We start from the raw sequence: 17,405 nt of genomic DNA, 5'->3' as shown, positions 1-17,405 counted from the left end.
CTACCAAATGATAATGCTAGAGTATTCTCCAAAGGAGTGCAGAGAAGACTTTTCTTAAAAATCATATCCTTGGATAAGGAAACAAGAACCTTGTGTGATTGTTGTTTTGATGTACTACTATGTTGTTTCTATTCTCTTTTGTTGTCCTTTGGTTAATCTCATATTGTTACTGTATCTGACTTTGTTACCTGGTATATTGTATATACGTTTATTTGTTTAATTGAAATAGGAAAGGAAAGGGGCAAAAACAAAATGATTAGGAGAAGGGAAATGGGAACATAAACATGAGAAGGGCTATCAGTGTGTGAGAAGTAATGTACCTACTATCTGGTGAATGTAACTATAATCCCTCTATACATTACCCAACAAGAAAAATAAAATAAAATAATATTGAAGGTCTTCATCACAAAGAAAAAAGATCATATCCCTGGAGCCAAGAACCATGGAAGGGAAAAATAAGAGATTAAGTTCTAATTAAGCAATTAGTTCCTATTGAATTCAATCATATTTGTTCATCCTCTTCTAGTTCACATCCCAGATTAGAACAGTAGAGATCCATGGATGGAATGACACTGTCAAGATGCATGAAAGTCATAAACTGACTTGTTAGATTGCAATCTTTTGGTGCAACTACTAAATGATAATTTTGAAAAATTAAGAATATTAGTCTTTTCTATATTGAATACTTAAGGTGTCACTGAAGTTCTCTCAATTCCCATTTGGAAGAGCGGCCATTTCAGCTATCTCTTTTTCTGCTATGGGAGTACACACAGAAATTTCTGGTTAATTTTGCATTGAGATTCCTGTTTGTTTGTTTTGATTTGTGAGATAGAATGTTTTTGACTGAGCTATGTCTGCTATATTTCCATAAGAAATTGTAAACCAAGCCTCGTGACTCACATTTGTAATCCCGGGAAGATCACTCTCTGTGGTTAATCAGGCAAAAGTTTTCATTCCCTCTGAAAAATAACTAAAGGAACAAAGAGATCTGGGGCTGGCAATTCATAGATTGCTTACCTAAGAAAGTGTGAGGTCCTTAGTTCAAATACCAATGCTGTCTTTTAAAAAAGAAATAGGTTGTAAATTCCTTACTCAGGAGAAATGGAATTTGTTACAGTCAGTGTTTTAATGTTTCAGGACTGGGGCTGACAGCATAATTCGATTGTAAGCGTGCTTGCAGTGGTGTACTTGCCCATTATCTGCAAAGCCTTGTGTTTGATTCCCATCACTGTGAAAGAAAGGAAGCACAAACGTTTGGGGATTGGAGAGGGTTTACCTACTTTTCTTGTGAAACAACTTATCATTTATTTATGGTGTCTTCCAAGGTTCTCTGAGACATTCAAAGAGGTGACTTCTAAACCATAGACAGCACTTCTTCTGAGAAATTCAAACTGTTTTTAAACTTTTACTCAGTAGAGATGACTAAAAGAGACTGAGAGTTTTGGGGTCCATGGATCCAGCCTGAGATCAAGATAATATATGATGGAGCTAGTAAAATGAAATAGTGTGTACAATCCAGTCCTCAATGCTTTCCTTCCTCAAAAAAATGGAAATATTAGAAGGGAAATATCTGGATGTCAATAGCATGGCATTTCCAGCCTGTAAAATACACGGGTTTAGCCTTTTTTTAAATGCATTTATGCCTGAGGCTTCAAACTATGATTACAGAGTCTGTAAGCCCTAAGCGTAAAGGACACAGGATGGAGCAGCTCACTGATTCACGTGGCAAAGTAGATGAGGAGGAGGAAAGGCCATTAGTCCATAGCCTTACAGGTTAAGAATTAAAAACCTGGGTGTCGTAATAACTTCAACCAGTGTCTGTTAAGTTGTGTTTGTGGACAGCTGTGTTTCCTTATGCTCAATGGTGTACACATGTGTATGTCCTTTCTTCAGTAAAAACATTTTTCAGAACCTAAAATGACAGAGCAAAAACAAAAACTGAACAATTGTCCGCTGTCTAGAAGTGAAAGCACAGAATGCTAGACATTTTATACCTATTCACAATTATACTGTGCCAGAGCACCGTATCTGTAGACTCGTGAAAACAAACATTCCTGTTCATCATTGCAGCTTGATTGGGGATAGCAAGAAGGGCTATTTCATTATTGTCTGGTTGCATAGTAATAATTTTTAAAGGCCATTCTCCTGCAAGCAGTGATGGTGTGATGATCAGGAATGGTTGGGTGTCCTCGGAATAATGCACCTTTATAGAAATACAGCAACTTAGCTTAAAATAGTTGGCATTGGTGATCAGATAACAGCAACAGCTCTACAAAAGTCAATGTGCTGGATTCATTCCTAGCCAGTCCAAACTTGTCTCTAGAGAATCTTGGTTGTGTAGGCACCATGGCTTATTATTTTTTCTAGAGAACTTATTTCCTCCACATTCCTGAGTCTTTCCAAGCCCACAGGCCTCAGAAAGTCAAAACCTGATGAGCCTCTGAGATGTTTTGTTTGCTTTTGCTTCTCTCCTTCCTTCTTCCTTTCTAGTTCTCCTCCTTGAGATAGCTCATTAGTGCAGTGTTTTCAGTGTTAATTGAGCTCAGTTGATCCCAGGGGAAATGCTTTTACAGCAGGGGCCACTTTGCTTCTCCTTTTAAGGTCTGTAGAGCCTGGTGCTTGGTGATGCTAATGGACTTTTTTCTATTTCTGAATGAAATTAAACTAAAACCCACTGTACTTATTACTTCAGGCAGTGTGTGGGGATCATTTGCTATAATCTAGTTCTAGAGATGTCAGACAGAAAGTGAACATCTCCAGTGTCCATGCTATTTCGTGAGGTGAGCCCCCTGTGGAAGTAGAATTTATTACAATCTGCTCTTTGCCTTCCTGAAACTCTGGGGCCATCAAAGATTTCCTAGAATACCTCCTCTGGCTGAGACGTCATCACTCAGTCAGTATTTAAAACCCCTTTCATGGTAGCCATCTGCTTTTCATTGCTTGGCTTTATCTTGCTCTTTTTCTGATTGCAGGTCCCACAGGTATGGATCTTTGGCCATTGCTGTTGACCTTGGCACTGGCAAGCTCAAGCAACGGTTTTTCTGGGAGTGAGGGTAAGTTCTTTCCCAGTCCTATCCTGGTGTTACAAAACAGCCCTAAGCTTTGTCAAATCCAAGCTCTTTGGACAATTTAGTTATAAATTAAAATTTCAGATAGCAGCTAACAGGAAATGTTTCTTAGGTTCAGTATCAATAGCTAGCAGGACTTCTCTGACTATATTTCACAGAGAATACAGTAGTGAACTTTGTATCTGATGTTTTCATATGGAAAAGAAATGCTTTGGAGCATGCTAAAGGCTTTCCATATTGAAGACAAGCCTGATCTCGGGTCCTCAGGCTCTGGAAGAGATATTGAAACAGCTCTGAAGGGTTATTAACCTACTGATCACCCAGCTCAACTATAGCTAAGGATATCATCATCTATTCCACAGCTCAGAATTCAGACATCTTAATCATATTCTCCCAGAGAGGAAATTGCAGGTTTCACATGCATTTCAATTCTCACTGTCTGTATGATTATCGTTTGTCTGAGCTTGAGAGATTAGACACCTGAAATAGTTGAATGGTGTACCCAGAAATCATGAATTTCCTTTGCCATCTCTATAATTTTCCCTTCTTTTTTATACCTTTCTACTTGAAGAGAAATCTCAAGGCTTTCAAACCTACATTTCAGTAGAGACAGTAGGAATCTGGAAGAGTAATGAAAGCAAAAAAAAAGGAGGGGGGGATTTTTTTTCTCTCTGAAAGAAAATTGTGCTTCTTAAGGAATAGACTACTTTTCCAAAGATCATCTTGAGGCTTGATTATTTACCTTACTTGAGCTTTACCCAAGGACAACAACACATTTTTATTCATGCTGTGACACTGAACTCTGATGTTGCTTTAAGAGTAGCTAACTTCCTCACTCAACACCCCACTCATGTTGGAAAACACAGTTTAACAGCAGACTTAGCACCTTCAGATGTCCTCCCTGACCTTGGAGCCAAAAATAAATACAAAGCAGAGAGCTGCTAAGAGTGACCAGAGTAGCTTAGAAAATGCAGAGGGCAAAATATGCTATCCTATCTCTTAAAGCAATTCAAAAATATTTATAGAAAAGAAGTCATAATTGTTTGAAGTATTTTTGGGTCTCTCTAGTATAATAATGTCTACACGATGCAAGTCAAACATGGAGAAAAGGAGGGGGTCTATTTCAGCAGCCTTTCTCATGGCTGGTTTTAGATGCTGGTTTTGAGCCAAAGAATTACAGCTCAGATCCTCTGCTGTTCCAGACTCATGTTGGTTTAATCTCTCCTTTCTTTACTGAGATGACTTTTTACAGGGCAAGGCTTGTGGATTTTTTTAACCTATGAAGGAAAAAGTATGGTGTAAGAATCTTTAAAAGGCATTCCTGACTATGAGGTTAGAATTTGAGCTCTAAAGACTTTGCAGATAACATCTATTTCAGCGGCTTCAACATTTTAGTAAAATGAAACTTGAACAAACATTATTATTGGCTAGATTTGAAGAAACAATTGTTATGCATATATTTATGGTATACAGCAGATGTTATACAGTACATGAATGGTACAATATATTTGTGTGATACAAACATTGTGTTTTGCTAAACATTGTATATAGTACAATGGTTACTATAATGGCACTAATTACCATATTAATTTTCTTAACGTTATATATTCCTCACATTCTATCCTGATAAGAGAAGCTATAATTTACTCAATTAGCAGAAATCTTGAATATAATAATATACTGAATGACTTTTAACTATGTTCTTCATGATATACAATAGATCACTGGATTTATTCATTTTAAAATGAATTGGCTGGGCTGGGAGTTTGGCTTAGTGGTAGAGTGCTTGCCTAGCATGCATGAAGACCCGGGTTTGATTCCTCAGTATCACATATATAGAAAAAAAACGCTGGAAGTGGTGCTGAGGCTCAAGTGGTAGAGCTCTAGCCTTGAGAAAGTCCAAGGACAGTGCTCAGGCCCTGAGCTCAAGCCCAGGACTGGCAAAAAAAAATAAAAATAAAAATAAAATAAAATGAATTGGCTGCTATGTGTCCTTTGGCATATAATCTTACCATGTCTTTCCCTTTAACTCTAGAACCCACTATCATCTTTCTCTTCTTTTGCTTCTATTTTTTAAGACTTCATATATAAATGAGGTCATGTAATATTCTTCTTTCTATGGCTAAGTTCACTTAGCCCAAGGTCCTTTAGATCCATCTATATCATGACAAGTAGCAAGATCTTTTCTTATCTTAAGGCTGAATAGGACTCTTTTATATATGTATACATAAACGCTATGAAATACAGATGTGTGGCTAAATCCATACATATAACTATTTATTCATCTGCTGATGGTTGTTTAATATGTGGACTATTGTGAATAATGAGTAAACACAAAAGTGCAAATATCTTTACAAGGTTGTGATTTCATTTCTTTTATTATCTGGTTTTCATATTAAGCATTTGTTTTGCTTTGCTTTTTAATGTTTTGGTGTTTGAGGGAAAACACAGTACAAGGACCTGAATTGGTGCATAGTAAAGATAAACCAAATATCCTACAAGTATTTAACTTTTTACCTGAGTTTTTTTTCTTGTTGAGCTAACCAAAATGGATGGATACTCTACAATACTTCCTTAAAATGGCCAGGAGATCAAGGGTGAGGTGGCTGGTTGTATAAGTAGGTACAGGTGACCATGATCAAGCTTATGCATGCGTGTGTGTTCATTTGCCAGTTGTGGCCACCTGCCTAATGGGGTTTGGCCAAAGTCACTACATGTAGTGACATGGACATCACATGACATTCATGGCCCATGTGCTCTTTTTCTACCAGATCAGAATCAAATCATTGTTTTTATTTTCTCCCCCATTGTATACAACACGGCTCCACTTCTGTCTTTTTGATGGTTAATTGGAGATAAGAATCTCATAGATTTTCCTGCCCGGGCTGACTTTGAACTGTTATGCTCAGATCTCAGCTTCCCGAGTAGGTAAGATTACAGGCTTAAGCTACAGAACCCAGCCTAGGAATTTTTTAAATACATACACTACTTGAGTTCTATGAATTGTTTTGTTCACTTTGATCAGTGAAAGATGGAGTGGCACTGGTGAGTGACTGTGGAAGCATCACCCTTAGAAATGTCACCCAGTAGCTGAGAAGGTGACAGAACTGTGCACCTAGCAAGTTGGCCCTTGAACTCCTGAACAGATTTCCCCCTCTCCCTTGATGAGACCAATAATTAGAATTATACTGGGCTTGAAATGATGTTTTTTTCCATTAAGTATTATCAGACTTTGGAAATTTAATGAGAACCAAACATTAAACAATACCCTCATTGTATTAGCTAGTGTCATAATAGACATTTATCCTTCTCTGTCTCTCATCTTTAATATGAAGCACTATATCTGCCCCTAGTGCAAGTTACAGTCTCAGAAAGAATTGCTCAAAAGAATTGCAAAATTGAGAATGTTCAACAATGCTTCATTTTTATAGGGCTGTCCCAGGCTGGCTTATCAAGTGGATATATCAAATACCTCCTCCTGGAATTTGGCTAATGAGAAGTAGACATAGAAACTTGATGAATATAAAGAGTGCCGCTTATAAGATACATCATATAGCTTTTCTACAAATCAGAATACAGCTGAGTGACCCCATTGGTCCTTCACATTTGGCCGTGAAGACCAATCTAGCTGAGATATGAATAGCTTCTAATGATACATGAGAAACTATAGATATTTAAAGTGTAGATTGTACAAGGAAGACAGATCACCAAGATGCTCTGAACAAAATTAGTCAAGGTAGGTTGGAATTGTTAATTTTAAAAGTCCAGTGCACAAATATTTAAGAGCTTTGTGAATGTTTGAACTTAAGGCCGTGGGGAATATAACAATTCTTTCTCAAGGAACTTATCATAAATTAAAGGATCAGATATATACATCAAGAATAATATCAAAGCCTGTCACTGGTGGCTTATGCCTGTAATCCTAGCTACTCAGGAGGCTGAGATCTAAGGATCGAGATTCAAACCAGCCCAGGCATGGAAGTCTATGAGACTCTTATCTCCAATTAACTACCAGAAAATTGGAAGTGGTACTGTTTCTCAATATAGTAGAGCACTAGTCTTGAGCTGAAGAACTCAGGGACAGTGCTCAGGCTCTCTCTCTCTGTCTCTCTCTGTCTCTCTCTCTTACACACACACACACACACACACACACACACACACACACACACACACACGAATAATGTCAAGTCGTATCAGTGGCCTGAAGCATCCGGTAGAGGAGTTAGCAACAGAGGAGGGTCACGTTGGCTCTGGTGATATTGAGAGTTTCACGAGGCAGAATGGCGTGTTTCAGTGGGCACTGGAGAGCTGGGTTAAGCATTTAAAAGGCTAAGAACATTAGTAGCTGATGTGATAAAGGTACATTAACTGAAAAATGAATGAGACAGGAGGGAAATGTAGAAGTTTGTTGAGTTTCTGCTTGATTTTTTTTTTTTTTTTACCAATCCTGGGGCTTGAACTCAGGGCCTGAGCACTGTCCTTGAGCTTTTTTTCCTCAAGGCTAGTGATCTGCCACTTGTGCCATAGCTTCACTTCCAGCTTTTTTCTATGTATGTGGTACCTAGGAATCAAACCCGAGTCTTTGTGGATGCTAGGCAAGCACTCTACCACTAGGCCAGACTCCCTGCCTCCTGTTTGATTTTATATTATGTAATATGCGCTTGGACTGTGGCGAGTAGTGGTTCCTTGTGTGCATTTAACATTCAACCGATATTTATTGAACAATGACTTTGTGAAAAGCAGAGAAATAATTTAATGAGATACGCATATCTATGTATCACAGACCTGTTAGGAATGGTCTGAAGGCAGAATTCATATTCAGCATCTTACTATTCTACAGGTCAATTCTGCGAAGTGAGTTGCTTTTTTCTATACTAGTTGAAGTAAGAAATTATGTATATCATTTGAACCCATGTCCCAAAGGAACTAAGATCCTCCAAATGATGGGTTTTTTTGTTATTGACTAGTTTATAATGCTATGAAAATCAACACAACACATATTTGGAAAATAAGACCCTTCTGTCCTTGCTGTTTAACAGGAATTAATAGTACAGAGTAAGGAATTTTCATTTTTTGTATACCCTGCCCCATTATTGTTGAAGCTGCATGGGGTCATAAAAAGTTGTCAAGACATGCTAGGGGTTGTGGCCTAGGTCCATGTGTCACAATCCTCTTTCACAGTGCCCTCTGGTATCACACATTTACCTTGACAGTGAAATTCAACAGGTTGCAACAAGCCCTCCCACTGCATGGAGCCAGCGGGAAATGTTAGCATAGACTTTTGCAAATAAGACAAAAGTGTCTTTTAGTAAGATTTATCCTTTATGGTTTCAAAGAGGAATTATTAATTTATGCTCTCAACTGAAAGGAGCTCGCCATTTATAGACGAAAAGATAGAGATGTCAGGATAGTATGTCAGATATGAAACTCTGAGAGTCATTAAAGGCTTTTGGGTTTCTTTAAATATTTATTATCTTTAAATACATATATAAGGGTGTTGTCATTTTTAACTGGGTGATAATACTATTCAATTTGGTCAACATGGAGCCCAGACTCCTGTGTAACACAGTGAAGTGGTAGGAGTCGCCCAGTAGTACTCCTCTGTGGACACCTTGAGTGCTACAGGAAGGAGTTTTTAGGCCACTTTTCTTTTTTTTCATATATTTTTATTGTAATTAATAGAAAGGTTACATTATATTTGCCAGATAGAAGGTGCATTAATTCACATACATTGATACCTTTTCTCATGTCTTGGTCCCCATTTCCCTCCCCCCCACCCCCATCCCTCATCTTGTTTTCCCCCTTCCCTATCCAATTTCAAATAACCAAATACAAATATATCCAATATATCAGATAACAAAGTGAGATACCGTAACAATATGAGATAACCAAGGGACAGCAAAAGAGATGAGAGATAACATAGTACATTAAGGACAATAATCACTCATTATATGGCTTTTGTTTCTATATCCTAGAGGTTCTTTCATTAAGCATCATCCTATATGGCCTTATGTGTCTAGGTTTTGCTCTATTGCAAATCTCTGCTAGGAGAGTCCAAGGTTTCTACTGATTATGACAAATGAGGGAAACCATTGAGCCTAAGTTCCTTTGAGTCTGGCTTACTTCACTTAATATGATTTTTTCTAAGTCTTTCCATTTCCTAACAAATGGGGAGATGTCATTCTTTCTGACAGCCGCATAGAATTCCATTGTGTACAAATACCACAACTTGTTGATCCACTCGTCAACTGAGGGACATCTGGGTTGGTTCCATATATTTGCTATGGTAAATAGTGCTGCAATGAACATCGTTGTGCTCGTGGATTTAGTATGTCCTTGTTTCTGGATGATTGGGTAAATGTCTAGGCCACTTTTCTTATGCATCATTTTCCAGACTTCCTTCTTGCCTGTGCTTCCCTCACATCCTACTGTTAACTACTCCTCTTTGTGTGTGGCTATGGCCAGGTTTTGGTTATCTACCACACAGTGAGGCTTGCTCTTGAACACAAAGATCTGAATTTCCTCCCTCTGGCCATCCATACATCCACCACTAGATCCCACACCTGTGACAAAGCCTTCAACATTGTATTATTACATGTACTTAACCTCGTAGAATGCTATAAAATGTAAGCAGAATTCAACAAGAGTCACACAGCTATGCACCAGGCAGAATCTTAGAGGTTGGCTGAGCCCACACAAAATCGAACTCATACCTATGAGGAAACTGGCAATGAGTGATTAGTTTTGCATCTCTATTAATTAGTAAATAAAAGAACTAAGACTATCCATTAATAATTCCTTTTTGCCTATGACAAGAATGGACTATCTGTGTAGTCTTTCTCATGACTCCTAGCAATTCCAGGACAAGACCTGCTCCTGATTTACAACATCTGGCTGTCTGCCTCTGACCAAGGGCTAACCCAGACTCAGCTATGCAGAAAGCACTGCCAATTCAGCATAGCCAAGCCAGCCTCTGCTGGGTCCCTCAATTATGCAGCGTGTTTACCCTAGGAAAACCCTCTCAAAAGAAGCACCTGCCTTTGATGGTTTTCTTCTCATTGTATGTTGAAGTCAAAGTCACAGAGCTGGTTTAAAACTTAACCTTCAACTGTGCCTAATGAACAAATATAGGCATTCTTAAGGTCTGTCTACTATCTTGGGACTACTTCTCATGCAACTAACTTGTCCTGGGATGCAATCACTTGCAGCCACAATTCTCCAGAACTGCCTTTGTCTTTCATGGACAGCAGGCCCAGTGGTTCTGTGTTGGCTTTTAAAGCAATATTTACATAATGCTGTCAATAATGTAATCTTGAAACCCAGAGCAAACTTTCCTCATCATCTGTAGTTGGCAGTAGAAACTAACTGGGGATGACATGTAGCATAAACACCCTTGGATATCTGATCACACACTTGGTCATGCAGAGATTGTATTCCTCTCGGTGCTTCCTGATGATCCTAGAAGCCCAAGATTCTGAAGCTTTGAGAATTTCCTTACCTTCATCTGACTTTTCTTCTATTTCTATTCTCCAAATCTGTTCAAAATCAGTCCACAGTATTTAATGATTCAGCAGGAATCTCTGTTTGTGTAGCAACTTTCTTAATCAGATCTGTATTACATTTCCATAGAGATGGCACAGATTCAGATGTCATAAACACTGTCGCAACCATGGGAAAAGCATTTCAGAGAGGTTTTCTTAGAAGCTTTCACTAAGAGAGAGGGTAGAGGTGTAGGTATGGAGCTGGCATTAATAGAATATCCCTTTTCTTTTTTTTCTTTTTTTTTTGCCAGTCCTGGGCTTGAGCTCAGGGCCTGAGCACTGTCCATGGACTTTCTCAAGGCTAGAGCTCTACCACTTGAGCTTCAGCACCACTTCTGGCTTTTTTCTATGTATGTGGTACCGAGGAATCGAACCTGGGTCTTCATGCATGCTAGGCAAGCACTTTAACCACTAGGCCAAACTCCCGGCCCTAGAATATCCCTTTTCTAAATGGAGTTACAATGCCATCTGTGTTTTCATGCTGTATGTTGAGCTTCAAATAAGTGGAATTATTTTTTTTTTGCATGACACAACAACCATTGCCTTCCCTGTGTGTTATAATAATTACTAATTTGAATATCACTAGACTTTCAAATCAGCAAATGACGTTTTGCTTATTCTGGTAATACCATTTTCCAGCATTCTAGTGAGGACCTTTATTTATTGAAAGAATGAAGGAATCCATATCAGAATCCTTACCTGGAACTTCTTGTCACCACTGCTCTGTATCTCTGGTCCCAGGCAGGGAGGGATTAAGTTGAAACCCTCTTACAATGGAAAGGGTCTAGAAAAAGCTGTGGGAAATTGAAATAGGAACTGGGATATGTGGATTTTCCATAGTGATGAAATGATTTCATTTTCCTGCTGTTTAGATGCTACAGAACTAGAACTGGGCCATAAACTCTACTGCTTCTGAACGTGACGGTGTTCCTAGGGCTTGTTGACTATTTTCATGTAACTGAACTCTGCTTTCTCTGCACTAGCCACTTGAAAAGGTCCTGCACTAAATGAATTGGTTACCTAGAGCCATCCCCTGACCCCGCCCCTATCTGTACCCACCTGTCAGATAAAACTCCTCAAATATTGACAGACAGAGGCTTAATAAAGCCTACAGAACCCAATTCCAAATTGCCTCTGTTCTCTTGGACAACGGACTTTACATTATAAAACACCCCAAAGATGAATCCTATGGATATCTGGATCCATTTTTTTTTCAGCTCAATTCCTTATAGATCGTCTTTCCAATATTCCAACGAAATCCCATCTTGAAATGTACAACTCTCAAGGTTGAAAGTAGATGTTATACTTGTAAAATCTTTAATTTCTTAATCTTTTAACTATGAAAATATATTTAAGTATCATTAAATATTATACATATTCAAATCATATTTAAATATCAAAATTATATTTAAAATTGCTAAAAAAAATTTTAAACAACATTTGATGTACCTGTGTACCATGCTAACTAAGGGGCTTTTATACTGGTAGCCAGTCATCCCTGGGCCAAACTAACATGTAAAGCCTGTTGCTGGTGGCTCATACCTATAATACTAGCCACCATCGAGGCTGAGATCTGCAGATCCCAGTATGAACCCAGCTCAGGCAGGAAAGTCTATAAGACTCTTACCTCTTCTTAAACACTAAAAAAGCCGAAAGTTAGCTTAAGTGGTAGAGTGCTAGCTTTGACTATAAAAATTGAGACAATGCCCAGGATCTGAGCTCAAACCCTATGACCAACACACACACACACACACACACACACACACACACACACACACACACACACACACACACACCCTAACATGCAAACATGAAGAGTCACTTCCTAAGAGACAAAACAAGTTCTGATATGTAAGGACTTTTACCTTTTACTAGTAAATAATTGTTTTGTGATCAATACCAATTAATATAAATTTGGTTGATTTAAAACATAAATTGTGCTGAAATGGCAAGCTGTAGGACTCACATGATAGCTAACTAGCGTATTTCTTTTTATACCTACCTGGATGATTTCTGCAAGCACATTTTGCTTGTCTTATCTGCCTAGCTAAGGAAACATAATTGTAGCTGGTGATGTAGTTCAGACCTGGGTTCAATCCCAAGGCAGCAAAAAATAACCATAATGGTATGTCAAAGAGGCAGGAGATAGTTACATGAACTGTAAATCTTCTCAGAGATTGAAATTTATTAACTTTAGCACTTTGATTTGACTCTCACTATTAGGCCTCATTATATTATATATAATATCATTATCTAAAATTATATCAATTGTGCATATTTCATATATTTACTATAATAAAATGTATTTAGATGCATATTTTATTTCTTGTTTTTTGTGTGCTAGTATATTGGAGTTTTTTGGTCAAAGCTGGTGCTCTACCCCTTGAGCCATGCCTCAGTGGAGGTTAATTATGGGAAAAGCCCCCCTGGCTTTCTGCCAACTATGACCCTCAAATCTCAGCCTTTTGAGTAACTTGGAGTACAGATGTGAACCACTGGTATCCACCTAACATATGCATGTTTTTAAAGTAAATTTTGGTAAAGTGTGAATTTCTTCAAAGTGAATAGGTCTATCTTCTTGAGGCTTAATCAGTGGTAAAAGTTTCTAGAGTCACCACCACCTCTTCTCCTTTGAAAAGACTTGGAAAAGTTGCCTTATGAGTCAACAACAGCTCCCTCTGGTCTAGCTCTGTTGTCCTATGACATCTACACTAGAATGGAGAGAAACAAGAACTGGCTTGTGAATCAATTCCGATTTTCTTGTTTATATTATATATGAGTCCCTCATGACTATAGGCTGCTAGAGGAAAAGAAAATATCTCCTCCCTCCACTAACTTGTATACTGTCATTTATTTATTTTTTATTGTAATATATAGAGGGGTTACAGTTATATTCACCAGATAGTAGATGTATTACTTCTCAGACATCGATACCCCTTCTCATGTTTTTGTCCCCATTTTCCTCCCTCCTACCCCCTCCTCCATGTATACCCAGTGACAGAAATTCTCTTTTTAAAAAGATTGAAGGATTATTTTTGACACTCTTGTTCAGAAAGCTACAAGAATCAAATGAAATAGCATGTAAAATCCTAGTGTAGTTATTGGTTACAGCTCAGATTATTCGTGGAAGGCTGATCCCTTCTTTGTTTACCTTTTCACCAAAGGAGGAAGAACAAAGACAAAGGACTACTGTTTCAAGAAAATACTTCCTCCCAATTACAATTGTCCTATGGTACAATGAGTTACTGGGCCAGACTGGGTTGAACTTAAGTGGTGGATATGCAGGGCAGAACTTCCAAGGCAGTGGGGAAGTCCATGCTTTCTCAAACACAGCTTCGTATAATAATTGTTTTGATTTTACCTAGTGGGTTTCCTCATCAGATTTCTTTTGAGCAGTGCGTTGTTAAAAAGTAGAAAAGCAATAGACACAATGGTCTCTTAAGGGTCCTTCCTGCTCCCTGATATAAGCATCTCTAGATTCTTGGGATTGAAACAAGTGAATTATTGCTAGAGACTGAGAGGTAAACTGGTCCAAATATAATGCATCACTATATCTACTTGGGGGATCACTTTTACAAGTAATAGGAAAAAAATTTCATGGTAAACAGAAAAAAAGAAACTTCTGGCTGATTCTTTATAATTTTCTGAGTGTCTGTGCTTCTTGCCTTCTAATTTCCACACACAGAAATGGTTTTCTCAAAAGCCAGAGATGAAACTAACTTGCTATTCTAATGATGCTGGGACTTCTCCTGAACAGGTAGTATTTAAATCCATTTAGTTCTTTAAAAAAATGTATTGTCAGGGCAATGTATAGAGGGAGTACAGTTACATTGGTAGGTAGTGAGTACATTACTTCTCAAACATTGTTACAATAGAATCAGAGATCAAGGGTCTAGGTGAAGATTTCATAACCTTGGCACTATTGACATAGCTTATCCAGGGTGGGAGGTGTCCTGTTTGTTGCAGGTACAAGAATCAATCCATGACCTTTTCTTACTGAACATCAGTAGCACCCCCTGCTCAGCTGCAGCACACAAAATGTCCCCATTTGGGAATCACTGGTATAGATCCATTGGTGCCATATTAAACTCACTGTAATAATGATTTCCATATGGACCAAATTAGATAGAGCATGCTTAAGTGTTTTAAAAAGCAAAACAAGTGCTTATGCATATAATTATAGTATGCCCTTTGTCCTTTGACTGCCTTGTTTGTTTATTCAGCCATTGCCACTATTTTTGCCAGGCCAAGTGCTAGAAGCCTATAAATGAATTGACCTTAAGAAGCTCATAGATTTCCAGCTAAACTAAGAGGCTAGCAGAAAAAAAAAAAAGAAATGGAGTTAGATATGCTTGTGAATGGATGCACCTGAACCAGGCTGCATCTGAACCAGAAAATAGCAAAGCAGTTGGGTCATAGTGCTGAAGCTGTATGTAGAAATTAGCGATCTATTAAATGTGCCTAATGCCTTTTCATGTCCTACCATACATTCATGCGGTTTTGCTGGAAATTGCTAAGGTGGATGCTGGCACAGCTTAAACTATTATCTATTAAACTATTATTAAATTATTTTAGGGTCACTCATAAAGCGATGTCAAAACGAAATGGGTAACTTTAGACCTGAAGTTGTCAGAAGTATCTTCTCTTTTCCTTTGTCTTTGTTTGCCAAAGTATCAAATAATCCAACAAAATAATAAAATTAAAGAAAAACCCAAAATTCAAGCTATATTTCCTCAGAAAGAAAATAAATACCAGAGATATTGATTTGTCCCTCAGCTATGAATGAGAGTTTAGTGGGGTCAATTATTCTTGGTTAGTAGTTATTTGCCTGTAGAGTGAGAAATATCTCATTCTAGGCTCTTCTTGCTTTCATGATCTCTACTGAGAAATCTGTAGTTTTTCCTTTGTAGATGATTGTTCTCTTCTCCATGGCAGCTTTGAGGATCTTTTCCTTGCTTTCTATTGACCTTGTATAGATTACAATGTGGTGGTGGGATGTTCTTTTCTGGTTTGCTCTGTTTGGAGTTCTAAAAGCTTCTTGTATCTGGATGGGCCTATCTGTTTGGATATTTTGGAAGTTCTCTGTTAGGATTTAGTTAAATATATTACCTAATACATTACCCTCCTTCTCTAGGCCCTCCTCTCTACCTATTAGCCTTAAATTGGGCTTTGTGATTGTTCCTTGGAGCTCCTGCGGATATCTGACATGTTTCTTAGATTTGTTTTTGAATGTATGTGTGTTCTTTCTCCATAAAGTAAACTATCTTCTATTCTGGAGAGTCCATCTTCTGCATCCCCCAACCTGCTACCAAGACTTTCTCTTAATTTTCTGTACCTTCTGTCTAAAACATCGGATCACAGGATGAACTAATGCAACAATGACACTCACTTGACACTAGTCTGGATATCAACCTTACAACTTCAGGGAGAGAGGAGTAGGGATGGGTACTGGGAAAAATGAATTATGGGGTCACATTGTTTAAAGACAAATGTGATCATTACTTATGTAACTGTAAACCCTCTGCTCATCACCTATTCAATGCAGATTTTTAAAAAGAGAGAAGTCTTTGTCCTGAATATGTTCTTCCAGTGAAGAATGGAGTCTGTTTTAGTTCTGTTGATTCAAAAAGAAACACTCAGAACATTTTAAATGCTTGCTTTTAAACTCAACTTTGATATTGTATACATAAATGGAAATCATTGTGCCTATGTACTTAACTGCTAGTTTCAAGGAGACTGAGTGGACCATATGTACAGTATAGAATCTGTGCAATTTTCTTCCAGGGGAATCTACCTTAAATATCCCTTCCTGAGGAACTTGCACATAAAAGCTGATGTTCCCAATGGAGTCATTTTTACATTGAAGGCTGCTGCATTGGTTGCACAGAACAAGAGTACTCAGCTTTAGCCATGTGCCATGAGCCACATTTGCTTTAGAAGCATACCTTCAAGCCTGTCATTCATGCTTGCTTACAAAGAATGTAACAACTTAAACATCTGTTAGCCACATCTGTGTGGTTCCAGCAAATACTTCCTGTCACTAGTCCCTAGACAGCCCTAAAGATTAAATCAGTACAGCAAACTGAGAGACATTCTTGATCATTTATTAAAAGAAGCACAGAAGGGCATGAAAACTGCAGAGCCAGTTGTTAAAACTAGTCATACAAGGAATTACCATTTAACAAAGCAACTTATGAGTACAATATACCTTGGTCAATACCACTCCATTCAACATTCTCACCCCCCTCCACTTCCTCCTCTTCTATTCTTGATTTGTCTACCACTTTCCCTTGATCCCATCTCATCCCTTTCAAGTACCAGCTTCCTGGCATTCTAGTTTGCTGAACTTTGATTTGAGCTTTTTAAAGAATTACACTATTTGAGATCTCCCTTTAATCTACCACATTTCAGAACTGCTTTTTAACCACCAAAGAAATCAATCTCCCATATGTAAGGTCACAATAATATGGAACATTCTACATAGGGAAATGTTATTTGCTGTTAATGTAAGCATGTCATGCTGCTTTTTCAAGAATTACAAATAAAGAGCAGCTAACAGGCAGCTCTATTGATTCGTCTCATATAGGTTCTACCAAAAAATTTCCTAGCACTATCTTTAAACCTCAACTTGATTATATGAACCACCCTTTATATTGATAGATTTTACTTCCTTAGATTTACTAATGGAAATGCATGTGTGTGAATATATATCTATTGATACATATAATGCACATATACAGTGAACATGGTTGTACTGCAAGAGGGTAGAGTTTGGTCAAGAGAAGAGCGATAGAAG

At 37.9% G+C, this 17,405-nt stretch overlaps 1 protein-coding gene across 3 annotated transcripts in view; it reads left to right on the top strand.

The window, feature by feature from the left end:
* Ghr (growth hormone receptor) overlaps positions 1 to 17,405 on the top strand; it is a 224,989-nt gene that overhangs the window by 109,002 nt on the left and 98,582 nt on the right. For all 3 annotated transcript variants that reach the window (XM_090331994.1, XM_090331991.1, XM_090331993.1), the window contains exon 3: positions 2,973 to 3,053. In XM_090331994.1, the coding sequence (XP_090188120.1) occupies positions 2,984 to 3,053 (70 nt within the window). In that variant the 5' untranslated portion in view covers positions 2,973 to 2,983. The remainder of the gene's footprint in view (positions 1 to 2,972; positions 3,054 to 17,405) is intronic.

Source organism: Megascapheus bottae, chromosome 4, assembly GCF_031878675.1.
Source record: "Megascapheus bottae isolate mThoBot1 chromosome 4, mThoBot2.hap1, whole genome shotgun sequence".
Lineage (NCBI taxonomy): Eukaryota > Metazoa > Chordata > Mammalia > Rodentia > Geomyidae > Megascapheus > Megascapheus bottae.
The sequence above is the reverse complement of the archived record's forward strand: the minus strand, read 5'-3'. Positions and strand labels throughout refer to the sequence as shown.